The 21176-nt window shown below is 33.2% G+C and overlaps 1 protein-coding gene across 1 annotated transcript; it reads right to left on the minus strand.

Annotated features, from left to right (window-relative positions):
• Positions 1 to 418: 418 nt before the first annotated feature.
• Positions 419 to 8694, minus strand: LOC114169432 (vesicle docking protein). Its single transcript, XM_028054575.2, has 7 exons — positions 8392 to 8694; positions 7122 to 7265; positions 5050 to 5199; positions 3336 to 3827; positions 1387 to 2916; positions 1201 to 1269; positions 419 to 736 (listed from the first exon to the last, which is right to left on the minus strand). Exons 1-7 carry the CDS (start codon positions 8437 to 8439, stop codon positions 608 to 610), a joined length of 2562 nt encoding a protein of 853 aa, XP_027910376.2. The 5' UTR covers positions 8440 to 8694; the 3' UTR covers positions 419 to 607.
• Positions 8695 to 21176: the final 12482 nt, after the last annotated feature.

The raw sequence follows: 21176 nt of genomic DNA on the forward strand, positions 1-21176 counted from the left end.
TCAAATATTATGATAAAATGCATTTAAAATGTTAAATAAACTTAACAAAATTTGATAAGAAGGACTAAATCCACACATTTCTAAAGATAAAGAACTAAATTAGTATAAAATTTCGAAGAGAGACTAATTTTAAAATTTATTGAAACATGAGGAACCAAAAACATATTTAACCCTATTTTATAAATATGAATTTTGGGTAGATTACTCAATCTAAAAGTTCATACACATGACTTGTACTCCTTTCTATTCAGCTATGTTACTGAATCAACCCACGTAGCAAACCGTGTCCACGTCATGTCTTATGGTGTAACAATGAGATAAAGAAAGCAACTAATCGAAACTGAAAGCATATTGAACAGAGTATGCTGGTCCTTCTGCATCATGATTTCATGCTTCCTTGAATGGCAACACATCAAAATTCTCGAACTGTGACTTGTATATTAAAAGCCAATTTTGACTCAATTTATTAATTTCTCTGTTTTTGATTTGGAAAGAAAGAAAATACAATTAGAACTGCCTATACAAAGTTAAAAGTTACAACATACAGGATATAAGAAAACCAAATTCAATTTAATTTCTAGCTCCTATATCTTAACAGATGAACGAATTAAAAGTAACTAGAATTCCCTAGCAGTAAATCGAGCATGTCATTAGAAGTGAGAAGAGTTGTTCCACCAACTAGCAACTCAATATCAGGTCTTCCACTTTCAGCCAATGCCTCATGAGCCTCACGCACCTGACAGTGTCAAAAGTAAAAAAATAGTCAGGTTACCGTTCTACATACTAATCAAGGATCAGGTTTTAAATTAAACAGAGTTATGTACAAAAAAAAAGACAACAAATGTCACATTATTTATAAAATATATATATATATATATATATATATATATATATATATATATATACACACACATATATATAATAGTTTTAAAAACTTCAATTTTTTAGCACTGACAATATATAAGGTTTTACAATGTCAACTGATAAAAATTGATTGTTGCTATAACTCTTAAATAGTTATTGTAAAAATCAACAAATTATAATAGAATATCAGATTAGAATACCTTTACATACATACAATGTCAATGTGTAGATTATTTACTCAAACTTTAATTCGCAATAGTATGCCCATATTGTTATTCACAGACATATTGGAATAGTAAGAGGGAGAGAGGAGACAAAGGTATTCAAGAATTTCACCTCGAGCCCATTAATACCGCCAATAATGAACACCAAAATGACATTTTGATCAGCAAGGCTTGGTTTGGCCTGCAGTATTCGTATTGACAAGAAGAATGGAGAAAAGGTTAAAAAAAATGATTAGCATATTTGAACTGGACTACTAAAGCAACCTCCGCATAACAAAAATTAACAAACCATAATTACCTGACCAAGGCCAAATCTTCCAAACCCACTCTTAAAGAGGCGCCCCACAGTGGAAGAATGATATTCTAACCCAGGCACGTCGTACTTGCCCAACACCCTTGTTAATATCTTATAAAGCAATCCTTTTCTATCCTCATCAAAATTGGCTTCCATGGTCAATGATCCATCCCTCAATGGTATATTCTTTCTTTTCAGATTAGATAACTTGTGAAGAAATTTGAAAAGATTGTCCACCCTATCACGCAACTCCAACTTCAGTTGCACATCACCATATACTTGTTCATTTTTATTGTCATCATCACCATCTTCATCACCCCATTTTCCCCATTGATCATCATCAAAATCATCAATATCTAGTTCCGAAGATTCTTCAGCAGTTCCCTGAGATTTTAACTTGCTATCAACATTAGTTTCAAGCTCTTCTCTCAGTCCATCTAGAAACTTGAGATTTGCTACTGAAGGATTTTCAAAAAGCGCATCTACAACAGCATCTTTTAACAAACGCTCCTCTTGCCAAGAAAATGGCCCGTCAGCGCCAGATGTTGGAAAATTCTCACCCGCAAATATATATCCAATGATCATCAACAGCAAAGCATCTTGCAAAGAAAGTAACCCCTTTGAGATCTCTCTTTTCCCCTTATTTACATGTGATCCCAACAGAGCACTCTTGTTGATAAGGTCACCAATTTGAATGGCAAGACTTTGACTTGTTTCTCCAGAACTTACACTCAGAATTTTCTCTGCGCTGCTGAATGCATCCCATAGGGTATAATTTGATTCTTCAAGGGCAAATAACGTGGCTGCAGCTAATTGGATAATTCCCTTGTTCCTTAGCAAAGATGATTGGTTCCTGGACAAAGCTTTGATCATAGCTTGTATCTCCGGTTTTGTAGCAACACCAGGACGAGACTTCACATTCACGGCAACATTTTCCCTGCGCAGAGTTTCTTGTAGCCATTTCTTTACCAGTAAGGCTCCATCTTTCGTTCTTCTATCTAGAATAGCTTCCAAAAGTGGCATCCCAAGGAAATTTTCAGAAGAGACAAAGGACCCAGTAAGTATCTCTGCATCAGTGTGACTAGGCTTGTCATGAATTTTCTGGCCAAGGTTAATCAAGCCAGCTAACTGAGAATCAGAATTACCAGAATTCCACCCAGACATAAAAGCCTCAACGCTTTCTAAAAGACGAAAACTGTCTATTTTCGAATCTTCTTCGTTGAGGATCCTTGCAAGTGGTATCTGAACATCTAAAGGAGCACGTTGTAGGTATAAAGAACCAAGTTTGAGTTGGCTCCCAGAACCTTTGCCAGAAATTGTTCTATTTCTACGGGGCAAAGAAGAAAATATGCGGTCAACAAGTGAGTCGCCATGGCAGCAAGGAGTGAGAAGATCAAGTGTACGATCAATGAGTAACAGTCCTGCTGATCGTTTGCGGCGGCCTACGTCATAAAGACTTGACATGTCTGTCAAAACTTTTCCCACAGTTTTTGATATATCACCAAGGGAGAAAATTTCCATTTTCAAGTCCATCTATCATAACCAAGAAAATTAATGGTCAAGGTGAAAAAGTCCATTTTCACCCTTAAATGGGATTGGCTACATGAATCAAACAATAATATTGTGTGCTGTTAAAAACCAAGTTTTTGAAAAAGATTCAGAGGTAGATCTGTTTAAATGAGTAACACTCTTACGAGAAAATTTTTATTTCAGTAATCTTTTTCAGAATGGAAGTATGAGCCCCCAGTAAAAAAGAACAATATTGCATGGAGCAGCTCTATCACAGACCTATTAATATTATAATGTTCAAGATTGTCCCCGACATTTAAGTATATGAATGAAGTACACAATACAAGAATCCTAAAAAATTAAAAAAGAAAAAAACAAATCTTGAAATAAAGTCAACAGAAGTGTGCACACATTTCAGTTAAAAAATGCATATAACTAGTTACCTTGGCAGCCAAATGGTAGAGAAAGTGTGCTGTAAGAGTAGCCCCTGGAGGCACATCATCAGCATCAGAGAGAATACCAGTACTAAATGGAGGCAAACCAGGACTAATGGAATCTTCATGCCCAGTTGATAAGCGTGCTTCAGCTACCAACCCTTCTGAAGGTAGAACAAATACTCGTGGTGAAATAGGACATAAAATCATGGGAAAATGATAAACAGAAACAACCAATTTCATCACTGATTCTTCAACGTAGTCTAATGAATTATTATTCTCATAAAAATCTCTTCCACTTGGACTAGCTTCAAGATTAAGAACATCCTCTCCAATGGAAGGAAACTCTGAACGTCCCCCATCTTCAATATTGAGCTTTCCCTGTCCCGGTTTTGTCCGTGATTTCTTAACTAGTTCTTCATAATCTTGAACCAGTAAGGATTCATATTCAGGATATGCATCTGGTCCCAGAGGTGAATCAGGAAATGCTGAGTGTGCTGTCTGCATTTTTTATTAGTAATGGAAAATTCAAAAACAAAAGGATAAAAAGAAAGGAAACAATGAAGGAAGGAAATAGGTATAGGAACGAAATAACTATAAACTAACTACCAAAATATCATTAATGGATAAAGTAATTTCATTCTTAATGGATAAATGATGAGTTCATCTGCTTTTGACTTTTTGATTTATTCCCAAACAATAGAGATGGCCCAAACTATTTCCAAAAGATGATAATTTCTGTTTCTGTTACGACTATAACATTACCTTTTTAACATACTGGAAACCAACATTAATTAAGGGTTTGTTTGTTGCACAAACTTCCCCGTAAGGACTTCTAGGAGAAGAAAATTAAATAAACTTTCTCAGAAGTTAAAACGAACCCATGCATAAATTAATTTATAGAAGTTAACTCACGATTTTCCTAAATTTTCATTTTTTAACTTATGCATAAGTTAATTTTAACTTATGGAGAAACTCATTTAGTTCCTTCTTAATTTTCTCTCCTAGAAATTTTAGTGGAGAGGCTTGTCCAAAAAAGCCCTAAGACCACCACTAATACTATCAGTCTTTCACTGGGATAGCAACTTGCCAACTACTCATGTAATACTAGGGTTTGCATGCTAATGAAAAATACAACGATTAAGGTGCAACCATAACTCATTCTTCAGAAACTGGTAGCTTATTTTACTATTACAAAAGACAGGAAAAAAAGGAGTAATTACAGTACAGGCCAAGGGAATAATGTTATTGTTTAAAACTGTCAAAAAAATGCCATGCAAATATAAAAAAGAATAATAATAAAAATAGTAATAATAATGATAATAATAAAGATGATCAAGATCCATTTCTAAATCACTTATAAAACTAACCTCTTTATGAGAAAACACCATGTTTCATCCGGGTCAAATTTGTGGTGTTTTGATATGATTTCGTTATTATTTGAATTTTTAGACATAATATCATTACTTTTGTATTAAAATTATATGTGATGGTATTATATTTCTTTTGACCGCAATGTTTCCGCCATAACTCATTATGGTTTTGATTATAACTTTATAAAGGATTTTTGGATCACCGATATTTTTTGTTATCTGATATCGACAACACTAGCCAACAACATTAAATGTATGAAAACATGGAACGATAATATATGTATAAATAAAAGGAGAGCCAAGGAGGGAAATAGAAAAAGGGAAAAAGAGATGTAATTGTAGATAAGCACCTCTGAGATAGATGTAAATATAATGCAATGACGAACAACTTGATGTGTGCTCAGGCAACGTAAAATATACCGGTGAGCATCACTTAGTAGACTTGATGTGATAACCACAAGTTTCCTCGCAGGATCAGAATTTGAGTTCCAATCTACCACCTAAACAAGGAAACATTGATAAAAGTAAATCATGATACATGTGGCCAGCCTAAAAGTAGTCATAGACTATTATAATACAAACAAATCAGGAGCATGTAGAAATCTGAGCCAGCAGATGAAAGAATATCTACACGTGGTTCCATGCAGCATCAACTATTAATTTACTAAGAAAAAGGATGGAATCATGGAACGGCTAAAGAACAAATTCTATAAGGGAATTCTATATCCTCCTACAAATGCTTCTACTCTCTCTTACAGTAAGTATTTATACTTCCAAAACATTAAATACATTTACTTTTCATCCAATACTTGCCATAAAAGGTAGGAGGATTAAGAATTATTCAATTCTATAACATCATTATCCGTGAACATTAAAAAACACAATTTTTTTATGTTCAAACACGATTTGTGTGAATTTCAAGGGGAAAAGATAACCAAAGGTGGACCAAGAACTGTGTCTCAAGGGCGGTCAAAAACAAAAAAACACTACTAAAAGAAAAATTAAATTTTCACATGCATAACATATGCAAGAATTTAACATATAAATAATACTTTTATAATAAAACACAAATATATTGACTATTGAGTATAAAAACAATATAATACAAGAAACAGATTAGATAAATAGTGTGTTGGGGTGATCACAAAATAATCTTTAGAATCATTTAAACAAAAATAAATAAATGAAAGTGACCATGGCCCCACCAGGTCAGCCCCTTCATCTGCCTCTGAATCATAGCTCAAAGCCTTAAACACGCAAAAGAGCAATTCAATTTCATTGTATATCATTATCCTCAAAGCAACCGTGAAATAAGCACCCAAGTGGCCACAAATACAATTTCACCCGTAATAGTTTTATGGTATGGGTACAGGGACACCACTGAACATACAGGCATTTGTCTCCACACAAATACACCATAGCAAATGAGCTGACAAAGCCATGCTTCTGCATAGTAGATTATCAAGACAATACTCAATCCACCATTTAATCTGAGATTTGCAATAAACCTTCAAATGATGAATTGCCTCTGCTACTTTGCTTGGCTACACAAGACCAGAGGAAAAACTTCAAAAGTTTCTCCACCCTTTGTGACACCTCAACAAGTATCAAGAAAGGGAAAGGAAATAAAAGGGAATACTGGATAGGCTTGCCTGAGTGAGAATCCAACCACTAAAAACAGTATAAAATCAATTCCTATTATTCAAGCACATGACATTCAGATCATTCCATCTGAAAAGGACTTGACCCATGAAAAGAAGGATACAATATTTACAAATAACAATGGGTATTAACATGTTCCCTACAACAAGGAGAAAAGGCAAGAATGGTGTTAAAATTGAAAAAGAGAAAGCCTCAACTCAGTGAGAAACCTTTATCTTAATATTTAAATAAAGGAATTCAGAATTATTAATAGAAAAATATTTTCAGTTCATAACATCACGCATAGCGGTAATTATTAGTGCGTGAATTATAGATATTCATCACTTAGCTACACTAAAACTTGTCTAAAGCTGATACATGCCCTACCTACATTCACCATATAACATAGGAATTAATGGGCTCCAAACATTGGCCAGAGGGAAGAATTCATTAAGTGAAAATCCAAACACAGATCACTAAACTTGTCTAAAGCTTATACATGCCCTACCTACATTCACCGATATAACATAGGAATTAATGGGCTCCAAACTTTGGCCAGAGGGAAGAATTCATTAAGTGAAAATCCAAACACAGATCACCAAAAATTATTGATTTCATTTCATAGCCTCTGATGTAGTATTTTTCAAAACAGAAAAATAGTAATATCTTTAAATTTTATAGTAATTAAATCAATCATTGAGATGATAATCAAATCTTGGTAGTTTACTGAAAGCACAGAAAGACAACTAGGGCAACAATCCAATATGAAACCAGTACTTACAACATCAAGTGCACACATGTTTTCCAAACTGCAAATAGCCCGTGCTCCAAGTTCAAGAAGTACTGGATAGGCCCCTAAAAATTGGAAACTTTCTGTAGATCCAGCATCTAGATAAACAGTAGCATCTTGAATATGCTTTGATATCTGGAAAAAAGGGCACAACTTATATTAATGAAAAAACTAAAAGGAAAAGGATCACATGGTTACAGTTGTAACATGTACAATTGGGTAATATTTTCAGGAATAAATTCAAATTCACAAGTGCAGTATAAGATGCTTTGCAGAAACTATATTGGCCTCAAATCTACAAGTGAATAACTTTACTTAATGTTAAAGAGAAGAAAACAATGAGCTACTCCATCATAAGCACAAAATTAAGAAAATAAATATAGATTTTGGATGAACACAACAGTAAAGCACTCTAAATGCTTTCTTCCCTGGAGCTATATGAACATACCCAAGATCATTTCTTCCAATCTCAATATTAGAATTAGTTCTGTGACAACCTATTGCCTTTTGGGATAAATGTTCTTGCTAATGGAGGATCCACTAAAAAGGGTTTTAAAAAAAATAGTGAATTACTCTGATACTCCCTAATAGTTTTTTTAAAATTGCACACAGCACCCCTAATTTTATAACATTAACAACAACCTTGATGCAATGTTTTTCAAACAAAACAAGAAAAGTCAGTGTAATGTACAAGGGATATATCTGTAATGTTTATTAAACAATTAAGAGCCTTAGTGTAGAGACAAGAAAGGAGGGGTATTATGTACAATCTGAAAAAATCTAAACCTCAATAGTGTCTACAATTTCCAACAATATCGAAGATAATAACAAAAGCACATACGCAGTTTAAAACCTTGGTCCCAAACCCATACCATAACTCTTAAGGTCAAAATAACTTCTTAAATCGCATTAAACTAAACCTGGTTCCTAGCTCTTCTTCTAAAAATGGTTCCTCAAGTTTAATCTAGGTACCAAGGGCACTAACATAGACCAAGATACATCCATCTAATCCCTCCCACTGTTTAATTTGGCTAATAAAGTAAAGAAAACTTCACCAGAAGAACGCTACATACATTTAAAACATGCATTTCAATATTCCTTTATTCTACATACAAGTTACACCCAATTGGTTCTTAATTTTGCGAAATTAAGAAAAATTAAAATCATATGCATTGCAGAGCCCTACTGAATCTGAATCATTCCGCAAAATCAGAAACAGACATAAAACTGAAGGAATTCTACTTCGGAAGGCTTGTGCTACCTGTCTGATAGAATCGATGCAAGATTTGATAACATCAACTGCGGCCATTTCTTATTCTCTTTAACCGCTCCTCCAGCGGAACGTGATTTTCTTCGAACGCAATCGCAAAATCCCAAACCGCCAAGCGTAAAATGGAGTTAAAACTTCATTCGCCCCGAACAAATCACGCTTGGGGTGTTTGAGAAGACGCGGTTTTGTAATCAGAAATTGGGATTAGGGACGGATCTTACTGCTTCTTCACTCTTTGGAGTGATTTCTTCCCTCTCCTTTCCCTGTGTTCACCAAATCTTTTTTTTTTTTTGTTCATTTTCTCGGTGTCTTTTTAGTAAAGAATTTAAAAGATTACATTTTTTTTATTCCAGAAAATAATATAAAATTGTAATATTAATAATTTTTTTTAAAATTTTCTAAAAAAGTACCCTCCCAAATATAGTTAGGGTTTATTTAATTCTATAAAAATTATATTTATTAAATATATATATATATATATATATATATATATATATATATATTAAAATATTATTATATTTATACCAAAATACATACATTATGTATTTCATTTTTCTTTTATTATAATGTTTTTTTATTAAATTATAAAATAATGTTAAATTATTGAAATAAAAAGTAGTAAATTATAAAATATTGTTTTGCAATTTTATTATTAAATAAATGGATTTTTATTATAATTAATTAATGAAATTTAAAAAGTAATCAAAATTTAAAATAATTTTTTATTATAAATAATTATTTAAATTTAAAAAAAAATAGTTATTAAAAGGATAAAATTAAACAAATATTTTGTATATAAAAATAAGGGTTAAATATGTTTTTGGTTCCTCAAGTCTTAGTAAATTTTGAAATTAGTCCATTTTCGAAACTTTATATCAATTCAGTCATTCATTTTTAGAGATGCGTGGATTTAGTCCTTCTTACCAAATTTTGTCAAGTTTATTTGACATTTTAAACGCATTTTATGATAATATTTGACTTAACATTAAAGCGAAAATGTGTCAAACGGTGTAAACAATTCAAATACTATCATGAAATGCGCTTGAAACGTCAGATAAATTTAACAAAATTTGGTTAAAAGGACTAAATTCACGCATTTTTAAAGATGAAGGACTAAATTGGTCAAAAGTTTTGAAGAGGGACTAATTCCAAATTTCACTTAAACTTGAAGGACCAAAACCATATTTAACCCTAAAAATAATGAATTATCTTTATTAACAATATTAACAATAATAGTATAGATGTTTACATGTTTACCGGTAAAAACATATACATGTTTCCTTCTTTTTATTGTAACTAATTAATCTATTATCTACTATAAATATAGAAAGATGATGTATAAGGTAAATCATATCATTATTCCTATCTAAAATATTGACACATATCCAAAAGCAGGATATTTTAGTCTTTTGGTCTTTATCTAAAAGGTTGGCACCTGTCCTCAGTGGTTTTTGAATCCTTTCCCGCCTCTTGTGACCAAATTGTGTGACTCGAGGACTGTTCATGATGTAAGTGATGGACAACAACCCGTTCTTCATAAATCTCTCATAATCTACACTACGATTTTTTTTTCTCAATCTTTGCAAATCTTCTCGCTCCCTTTACCCTTCTTATTCTCTCACAACCATATCAAACTTGAACAACTTAAAGAACTAGAACAGGAACTCAGGCTCTAGATTATGTAAATGCATCCCTAATGAAGTGGCAGTGACGTGATTCTAACAATGTTGTTACACTCTTCTCCCACATAGAACAACCCCACAATCGCCAACCATTGGTGACGATTCCAGTCTCTGTAATATTTTGTTTTTCATTTCTTTCTTTTAGTTTCTTTTTTTTTTCAAAAACTTATTAAATTGGAGCAATTTGCTCATGAAAAGAACCATTTTTTCTACATTTTCTTGAAAAAGGAGTGATTCCCGAAATTAGGGTTTTTCATATGGAAGGTAACAAAATTGTGGTTGAGTGTCCGAGGTGCGTGCTAATATGTAATCTATTCTCTCACTTTTGTTCTGGCTATGTTGTACTTCTCTTCTCAATCCTTTTCTAAAATGTTTCACTTTGTTTTCCTTGTTATAACTGATCTTATATTTCATGTTTTGAATGACATTGTATAGTATATTGTAGGTATAACGTACAAAGTTGAGACCCATGGCAATTGGTCTTTTAACACCATTTCAAGGACTTTGTTTTCTTGATTTTCGATTACTTTTAGATCTTGAAATTCTTCTACAACAAAATTATATATATATATATATATATATATATATATATATATATATATATATATTAGTGAAAATAATAAAACTTACATTGTTTCCTACACAAATCTTTTATAACAAAAAACAAAATGAAAGCTTGGGATATTTTTGAAGTTAAGTGAAAGTAAGAGATGAAAACAAAGAATATTCTCTCAAAGTAAGCTTTTTAGCATGACTTGCAAGTGCTATGCATCCTTCTGCTTGAGTTCCATTGGAATTTTGCCAATTTTTGTTTATTTTTTTGGCTTGCGTACATTCTACAATTGTGTTTTGGGTGTCTCATCCTTCTACAATGATATATAAAGATACTATATAAATTGGTTTTATAGTATATTTGTTTATACCTTAATGACTTGCATAATTGAGATTGACTTCCTTTCCTTGACATCACAATATTCATGTTTGTGATTTACTATCTAAGCACCTTAAAGTATGAAAAGAAAATATGTCAACGTGATATAATTGTAAATTTTGGAGGATGTAATAACAATAGGTAGGTATTTCTGTCTAGAGATGTATGGCTTTTATTCTACTGTGATTTATATTTTTGTAATTAAGTTAATATATGTTGATATGGTTAAAGTTGGAATGATTAATCCATTAGTCCCAAGGTAGTTTGGGTTGTTACTACATGTATGGTGTTAAGAAACTTTCTATAGTTATTGATGTATTTGATTTGTTTTATGTCATGCTTTGATTAATGCTTATCTCTATCTTTTTTTTTTGCAATGTGTCATCTTAATTCACAAGTCTCATATTTTTCTTTTTCAATTTTTTTTTTCAAATTCTACTCTGATATTTGCCATTTTTGGGTTACCACTACAAATGTGTTATATTTATATTTGATTTGTTGTTATGTATGTTGTAGTATTTATATTACTTAACAAGGTGATGTTGTTGTTGGCATGTTATTAGAACAAAATAATCATGATATTGGGTATCATGTAGTGAAAGGAAAAGATTCTTTGTTTGTTTTTTCATCGTTGTAGTTATTTTTGTCTAAAGATATTCCTTCATAGTTGGTGGTGGCATTAATGGCATGGATAAGGGAATATTGAAATCAATATTTTTCAGATTGAAGAAGCTAGTAAGACAAATGTTTTTTGCTTCTAGTAGAGTGAACATAATGCTTAAAACACTAAACAGAGCATTACTAATACAACAACATTTATGAGTACCTTACAAGGTTAAATTTGTGCAAGGTTAAATTCTCATAGGATATAGATTTCATGATTATGTGCAACGTTAAATTCTCATAGGATATACACTACAAAAAATTATGTTAAATATGGTAGTTTTATTACGGCGGTTCTATAAAACTATCATAATTTATTGCATAATATAACAATTTTACCATTGCCACCTTTTTGAATTAAAATATGGCATTTACAAGTGTCATTTAATAACTATACTATTTTTTCATCTTTCCATCCTGCACCTTTGATTCCCTCCCTCTTATTGCTAAGTTGTTTGAAACTAAAACAAAAATTCTCTTTTCTGATTTCTCAAACAAAAATAATCAAATTACAAAAAAGACATCCATTTTAGTGTTTTAAACACATTTCAATGATTAACATTGAACCCTCATTCTCTCTAAACACTCGAAGCGTTCATCTTACCTTCGCCTCACCTTCCTCTCATCTTCACCCACCTTCGAACATTACAAACATCGAACCCCGTCAATACTTCTTTAACTCTCATCAAGGCTTGTCGAAAATCCAACCATCCACTTTCACCAAAAACCCTAGCTACCATCCCTTGTCTTGAACCCTCACTGGAAACCCAAGTTGTCCACCGTGAACTCTTTTGTGAAACTCCATCCTAAACCCTACGAAACCCTAGGTTCTCTAATCAAGAGGAAGAAGAAAAAGGTAACCATTTTCTTGTAAATTTTGCAATTCTTATGTAAAGTTTATGAGTTTAAACCTTTGGACATTTTTTGTGATGTGTAAGACCCGGGAAATTTAAATAATTAAATAAATAATTATTTAATAAATGCGGGTGGTAGGAGTCTTTATGACATTAAATGTGAATTGTTATGACATGGAAAAATACTAGCTCAAATAGTTGAGAGTACTTGGTTGTGTGAGAGGACTTGGGTTTGAGTCCTTTGTGTGCTAATTGTATATTATTTTAATATGAGTACTATTTTAACGTTATGTCGAATGTGATTAGTGATAATGTAATCCTAAAATTCTAAGAATTATCGCAAAACATGAATTGGTTGAATTGGTTGTGTATTGACTTGGTATTGAATGATTGTGGGTTCAAACCTTGCTAAGCACAAATTTAACATTCTTTTTGCTAAATTTTCTTCTGGCATTAATGAGAAGAGAGCAACCAGAAGGTTTGGAAAACCATCAAGTTAATGAGGACTAATGGTTAATAAACCTTACCATAATGATTTTCGTTTTTTTTAAATTTAAGTAATTAAAATAGAAGTGAAGAAGAGAGAAGGAGAGGAAAATAGGCTGGAAAAAGTGCAGAGAGTGTTGGTGTGTGAATGGAGAAGTCTGGTTTGTGGAGAAAGCAAAGAATGGGAGATTTTGGTGGTTCTTAGAAGCAAAAGGAAGAAGGTGTGAGAGAAGAGCAAGGATTTCAATTGGAGCAAGGATTTCAGGTTAAGGGAGTTCCTTTTCGTGTAATAATATGTTGTGATTATTTTAGTATTGAAATGTGTATATATGATGCCTTTGCTTGATCACAATCCATTGTTTTCACGTTTCTAGAAAATCTCTAGAAACTGCCTGGCGACTTTGAATGTACTGCTAGGCGATGCATGAGAGTTAACCCAATTATGGGTTTTGAGATGAACCGCCTGGCGGAAAGGGGTGAGCCCGCCAGGTGACGCAAGTGTGATGGTGTTTTTGTGCGTGTTTTGAATTCCGTGATGGATTGGATTTCTTTGATTCGTTCATATGTACGATGGGAATTCATGAATGTATGAAATTATGAATGCTTATATGTGTGGATAAACCTTGAGATTTGAATGAGAGACATTCCATTAAGTTAACATTGATAAGGTTTTGGAAGGTGATTTAGTAATTGATTTTTTAGTTTAATCATGAATCAATCATGCTTTTATGGTTTAATATAATGTTATTGGTTGGGTACGCATTAGGAAATGGAATAATTATGAATGGTTAGGTCACGGGTGAAATACTGGAATTTTTGCATATTCGATTATGGGAGTTCTCAGGCATAGAAAATCTGGATTATTGTTCCAGGTACCAATGTGCCGCCTGGAAGCATCTTATTGACCGCCAGGCAACAATGGTGAAACTACACTGTTTTGGGGTTAAATTGGATGGCTGGGTAATGAGGTTTTAGAGAGGAATTGGGATGAAATATTGCTTGTGGTCTTGGAGGAAACGGGCACGAGATTTAGTTATGACAAAACTAATGAAAGGAATAGGATGGGTGTTAATGATGAAAATAACATTGTGGTTGTATGTAATATAGAGACTATATTGGTGGTTTTAGGAGTGGAAACAGATAGAGAAAGAAGTAGTGGGATGGAACCTGAATGGTGGGAAAGTTAGGGTGCCTTAGTGAGTGAAACTTTAGTGAATTAGAATATATTAATTGGAAGGTATTTGTAGGAAAGATTTCTTGTCATTATAGTGCAATAGAAAGGATGTGCCAGATGTTAACATATTGGATTAGGAGTCATTCCATAAGCTGGGTTGAGTTACTACGAAATGATAGAGCACATGATAAATTATAAGCTTGAATAGTGGAGTTGGAAACATAGAAGTATAGGTACTTGAACCATATGAGAGTTGTAGACTACCAATAGTTTAACTTTGATTGAGGGGTATCTATTTGGACTTTTGGGAGTGGTTTAGACTGCAAGTAAACTGTTTAGGGTGCTAAAACCAGTAGAATTTCACTATTGATGGTGTGTCGGGCGATAGAACCCCTAGGAGAGTCCCTGCACCACATGGTGCCTGGCGACAAGGTATGTTCCGCCAAGCGATAGACCCTAAAACAATGGGTCTATATGGAACGTGGCGCCTGGAGACGAGGAGGTCCCGATGGGTGTCTATTTGGACTTTTGGGAGTGGTTTAGACTGCAAGTAAATTGTTTAGGGTGCTAAAACCAATAGAATTTCGCTATTGATATAGCGCCTGCCGGCACGGGTAGGTGTGTCAGGCGATAGAACCCCCAAGAGAGTTCCTGCACCACATGGTGCCTGGCGGCAAGATATGTTCCGCCAGGCGATAGACCCTAAAACAGTGGGTCTATCTGGAGCGTGGCGCCTAGCGATGAGGAGGTCCCACCAAACGGTCTGCACAGTATTTTTGCCTGGCGGCGCTTAGGCTGCGCCAGGCGATAATGCTGCAGGTATCTGACTTGCGTGTGTTGTCGTACGCATTGATGCGAACTTAGATCAGGAGATGTTGTGCCATGAAAAAGTAGGTTCATGGATGGTGGTGAACACGTGATGATATGAGTGAGGAGGTTCATATCCTATTACTCTCGTGTAAGGATACGAGCGGGTAGTGGTGGAACCCCTTGGATGAAGGTGAAGAAAGAGCTCCATGGAAGAGTGTGGGCTGGCGGAAGCAAGGTGAAGGACAAAGGTTGTTCTCAGAATTTGAAGTGAAAGGTGAGTAATGAAGTCTATCTTAGAGAAGATAGAGGAAGGTGGCTAGAGGAGATGATTCAATCCTCTAGCTCAAGTGACTCTCAAAAGGCAATAAGAGTGGAGTACTCTCAATACTAGGCATCTATTGCTTAAAATTCAAGAGTGATTACAATAGCCTAAAATTTAGGCTTTTATATGAAAGCAAATACACATAAGCACTCTTAGCCCTTGAATGAGAATGACCTTCAATCTTGGCCGTGGAAGATGGCTTGGAGAAGGAGGAAGGCTCACGACCATTGGATGATGGCTTGGAAAATGAGGAAGCATTCTTAACCCTTAGATGCATTGGATCCATGAGGTGTAGGAAGGAGTGTTGACTTCCACTTAGTCCACCTTGGACTTTTGATAGCTCATGGCCACCCCTCCTATTGGGCTTAGTCAAGCCCAATTTTAGCAATTCAACTACACATTGTTTGACTTATTATTCTAGAAAGCAAGGCCTAAACAATGGGTTAATCTTATTGTTATTCTATTGCTCTTTGATACACCTCTTCAAATCTTCACATCTTCTATGGCCCATGTGAAGAGTGTGAGATGCCCATATGGGTTTGGGCCATCTTGAATGAAGCCCAATTAAATCTTTTTTACATGCCTCTTGTTATTGGGCCTCTTGATGGGCTTGGGCTTGAAGGTGTACGTTGGCTTGATGTTGGGCTTGTTGAGGTCACATCAGGTAGGTTCGTATGTTCCGTGTTCACACTTGAGAGATGTTGCATGCGGGGAGGTACGTAGCTAGTGGATCACGTGTTGGACTACGGGCGGGCAAGTCCGTAGAGCAGGACTACGAGTGGACAGGTCCGTAGAGCAGGACTACGAACGGGTAGGTCCTTAGAGCAGGACTGCGATCGAGGAGGTTCGTAGAGCAGGACTATGAGCGGGGAGATTCGTAAAGGCAGGACCATGAGCGGGCAGGTTCGTGTGAGCATCATAAATCCTGAGTCCAAGACTAACTAATTGTGTGATTTGAAGGTTGAAAAGCCTTGGGGTATTAAGGTCTTGACTAAGAAATATTTAGAATCAAATAGCTAGGTATTTTGTGATTTTATTAAATTATGTGTCAATTTATTATGAGTTCACCCTTTATGTTTGGGTTTGTGTTTGGCGATGATCGTGTGACTTGTTATGCGGAAGTAGATGATATTCCAGGTGATGCTGTTGACGCATAGCTACAAAAAGAGGGATATCAGGGGACTTTTGACTAGAGATTTTACTTCTGTTTTTCACCACTTTTTCAGAAATTGGAATTTGTAATGACATTATTTCTCTTGTTTAATCAAATTTTGGCACGTTGAATAATGTTTTAAATTTTCCCACGTTTGGAAATAATAAAATCGTGACGATTGAATTTCAATTCTTATCTATTTATTTTAATTAAGTAATTTTCAATAGAGATGTTACATTATGGCCCTAATTCAATGATGAAGGAATAGGGAAATGTTTGGCACATAATGTACAACGTTCTAATTTCATACAATGTATCTTAGGATTTAGACAAGTCATTAATGTTTGTGTACATATTTGTATTATTTTTTAACCTCTTTTTTTCTCCTTACCTTAGGATTTGGATGAAGTCCTTGCTATTGCTGATTTGGATTGTAGACGTGATGCTATGAATAAGCTTAGCAATGATTATAATAAGATCAATTCTCTAGTATGGATCATGCTTTTAATTTTTCTATGCTTTTTGTTCCCTTTATAGACATTTATGGTACTTTCCAAAGACATTTCAAATTTTATCTACTATATAACATTGTTTGTGCCTCAAATTGGTATAACATTTAATTTTGAATTTGTTTAAGATCAAATATTGTTTACTAGATTATTGTCTCTAAGTTTAAATGGTAAATTATCATTTGAGAAACATAGCATATTGATGAGAAATGGTTAGTTAGTTAATTAGTTTTATATAGTGACAATGTATGATACCATTCTTGAAGTTGTATTCAGAATTATTATCCAATAATCATTTCTTGCCTATATAGTTAATTAGTTTTGTACAGTTGTTAGGAATAAAGGTTCGGGAAAGAGATCACGTACCAACAAGTTCTCTAGAGCCTCATCCTCTGGAACTTGTGGATCCTCCACAAATCATTGAAGTGGGCTGTAGAGTTGCAGAGATAGCTAGACAAGTAGCAGGTCAAACTAAGCCAACCTCTTAGTAACGAGGTAAGAAGCACATCCTTAGTGTTTTAAGAACAAAATTTTTATATAAAAGACCAAATACTTTCGGGGCATATTAGAATGGGCTTATACGAACAATTGCTTTACTTCTTTACTATTTTAGTTGCAACTGATTCATGCAATATACCATGCTCAAGCGTTGAGAGATAGATGGTGGTGTTACCATGGATGACCATGCCACATTTCTATTCTTGGAAGAGAATTATAGTATTTGATGCTAATTTACCAGTCAAGGGAGTGTAGTATTTTTGTTCATTATTACTTGTGTTGATATGTGGTTTGAATTTCTTTTTCTGGGAGTGAAAAGGGTTTTAGTGTGAATTTGTGTCGGGTGAGTGTGGGGTGACTTCAATTTTAGTGATAATAAGTCTTGAGTTTTATTTGAGTATGTATACTTATTTGATGTATACTTGAGTATCCACATTATTGCTTTAAACATTTACACAAAATCAGTTTGTGCACTTCCATGATCATTAGACACGTAAGATATAAGGGTTAAATATAATTAGTATAATATTACAATAAAGTTCTAGATGTTTTTTAACCAAATCCACTTAATTTTTCTTCCATAATTTTGGATAAAGTTCTAGATGAGTTAAAAATATATTCATTATTATTAACTAACGAGATAATAGCATGACAAAAACTTAATATCTATTAGTATAAAATATAAAGTTCATTAATCTCTCAATTCTAGTATTTTGTGTATTCATTTTATTTCACAAGACTCAATAGTATCACATAACAGAAGTCAAAAAATTAAAAGACCTGGGTGGGTCTCCTCTCGTTCAAGTAATCATTTTGTTTTGACTTTAACCTTTTGCCTTTTGTTTTACACCTTTGTTGGGGAACTTTGGGATTGTTGAGAAATTGGCCTTTGCCACTTTTGCCATCCTAAAAGAAGGGCTCCCATTTCTCAATTTCAATTGGATTATTCTTAGTGAAGTTTATCACATTTGCAACTCATATCCTAAGCTTTTCTAACATTTACATTCATATATAATGACTACTACATCAAGGGAATTATGAGAACAAAGCTATGTTCACACCAAATGATGTTGGTGTTGGTTTAAGGTGTGACTATGGAATATTCTATGAATCCAAGACATTTTATGATCAGAACAAGGATAGAAGAATTTTATAGAAGAATTTTATGAGGTTGAATTGAAGAGTCTGATAGTGAATATGCATATGTGGCCAAAGGTTGAGCTTCGGTTCAGGTACATTTATATATGATATAAAAGTTTAATTTTTATATAATACACCTAAGAATTTCAAAATATTAATCAACATAAAATCATAAATATGTCTTTTAAGATAAATATTGTAAAAATGAGTTAACTTATTATATATGATAGATTGTTCCTGAAATTTTACACATTAAAAAAGCTATGTTTTAATTTAGTTCAATGTGTACATGTGTTTTCTAACTTTATAAATAGTTTGTAATATCATTGTTAAATTTTGATTATATAGAGTATTCCAAGAACTATGAGGTTTAATACGAAGAGTGGCAACAACTTACTTTAGTGACATGTTGTTGAGGTGAAAAGTTTGAGATTGAGAAGTGATGAATTCTAGAATTTGAAGGCTGGACCAGGGTCAATGGTGTCACTAAATGTTGAAACAACCACTCAGGTTTGTGTTCATGATATATATAAGTATCTAAAGTTGTCGAATATTTAGCTATACACGAATAAATGTGAATTGTTTTTTTTTTTTGTGAGCATCTTGCTGCTATGGTTGTTGTTTTGGTACATCCTTTGGTTAATGAGGTAAAATTTAGTAGTTTAGTTTAAAAATTACATAAGTTTATTATAATAAACATTGAAATTGAATAACTTAATAACTATTCTTTTTTATTCCCGATACTAGATGTTGGAAGGGGCAACTCCATCACTTAAAGATGTAAAAGGATGAATCGAGGGAGACAAGACTAGTTAGAAATATAGCTATAAAAATTTAGGAAAATTTGTTATAAACAATGTAAGATCTTATTAGTTTTGTTTTAAACAAGTAATCCTTTCGGTGATGTTGGATAATATTTGTTGTGTTTTTTTTTACATTTCCTAATTATATGAAAAATAGGTTTAATAAATTATAAGGTTATAAAATAGTTGAAATAATTTTATATTCAAATTATGTTTGTTCAAAACGTTGCATTATATTTTAGTACAATGCAAATAATGGAGCTTTTAGGGGTCATTCTTTGCATTTATTGTTTTTTTAAAATAAACAAAATGGGACAATTTTAACTGTCATTATTTGCGCAATGCTCAACATGGCGAGTGTTGTGGCGGTTTGCATAAGACCGTCATATTATGCTTTGTACCGACAAGATCTATAACAGTATGCGGAACTGCCATAGGTGCAAAATATGATGGTCATAAGCACCATTTTATACAACAAATAACCACCGTATTTAACACAAGTTTTTATAATGATAATTTTGAGGTGATCCTAATATGCTCATCATAATGGAAAGTTTGAATATAAAATTAGTGAGGAACCATTCTCTATGGTTATGTCATATTCTTAATATGTGCTAAAGTTGCTTTATGTCTAAGAAAAAAATTAATAAAACTGAATAAGTGTTGACCATCCTAATATGTTCTTTATCAGTGTAGTATATATAGATTTTGTGCAACTAGTTATGTTGTTGTGGCTTACAATTTGTAGCAACAATTGAAACTGAAACTTGATGTTCTATTTTGAATGGAACAAATTTAGATTACTTACTCAATAAAGGACTTGGTGTACCAAGTGAAAGCTTTAGCTTATGATGCTCAAAATAAAACACTACTTGTACAAACTCAATCATCTAAAGCATTTATTTATGGAATAAGAATAAGAGTTATAATAATTACTAAATGCTACAATAAATCAAATTAATCAATCATGTAATAGTAGTTTAACTATGGTTGCAGCCACATCCACCAACTTCTACATAATAACATTTCTATCATTTAAGGGTGCTTGAGATGAGCCAAAAAATTACTTGTCGCATGAACTTACATCCTTTTGAGCATCAACTATGCAGTAACAAGAAAATCCAAATCGACCTTGGGTTATGGCATCAACTTCTTGTGGGAGAATGTACTTCACAATTGGGTGCATTTTATGCCACTTGAGTATAGCATGAAAGTGATTAGTCATTCACGACATGAGAAATTAAAAGTTGAATCTTTCCTTACAAAAATTCAGAAAAATACATTTTTCTTTTTTCAAATCCATGGTCTGCATCTCCTTCAACCAAGTCTAGTTACTCATTGATCAACACCTATGTCATTAGCCAGACAATTAAATCAGTAATAAAAAAGTTATGGTTAACATCAACACACCATTAAAATTCATACAAATAAAAATAACTTACTAAATGTCACTACTAGAAAAATGCAATTTAGCCACCGAATTAATTTAGTCGCAAATTGTGACTGAAATAGCCACCGATTCATAGTAGTCGCAAATAGTCACCGATTTAGCGACTGAATAAATGTACAATAATATTCATTATTATTATAGCGACTGAAATAGCCACCGAAAAGGTTTAGTCTATAAATATTATGTTTTAGCCACCGATTTAGTGACCCAAATAAATCTTATTTTGCAAAATATATTTAATATGGTAATTAGTCACCGAATATTTTCGGTTGCTAAACATTATTTAATATGTAATATTTTA

Source organism: Vigna unguiculata, chromosome 11, assembly GCF_037176805.1.
Source record: "Vigna unguiculata cultivar grain cowpea cultivar isolate G323 ecotype 2 chromosome 11, ASM3717680v1, whole genome shotgun sequence".
Taxonomy (NCBI): domain Eukaryota; kingdom Viridiplantae; phylum Streptophyta; class Magnoliopsida; order Fabales; family Fabaceae; genus Vigna; species Vigna unguiculata.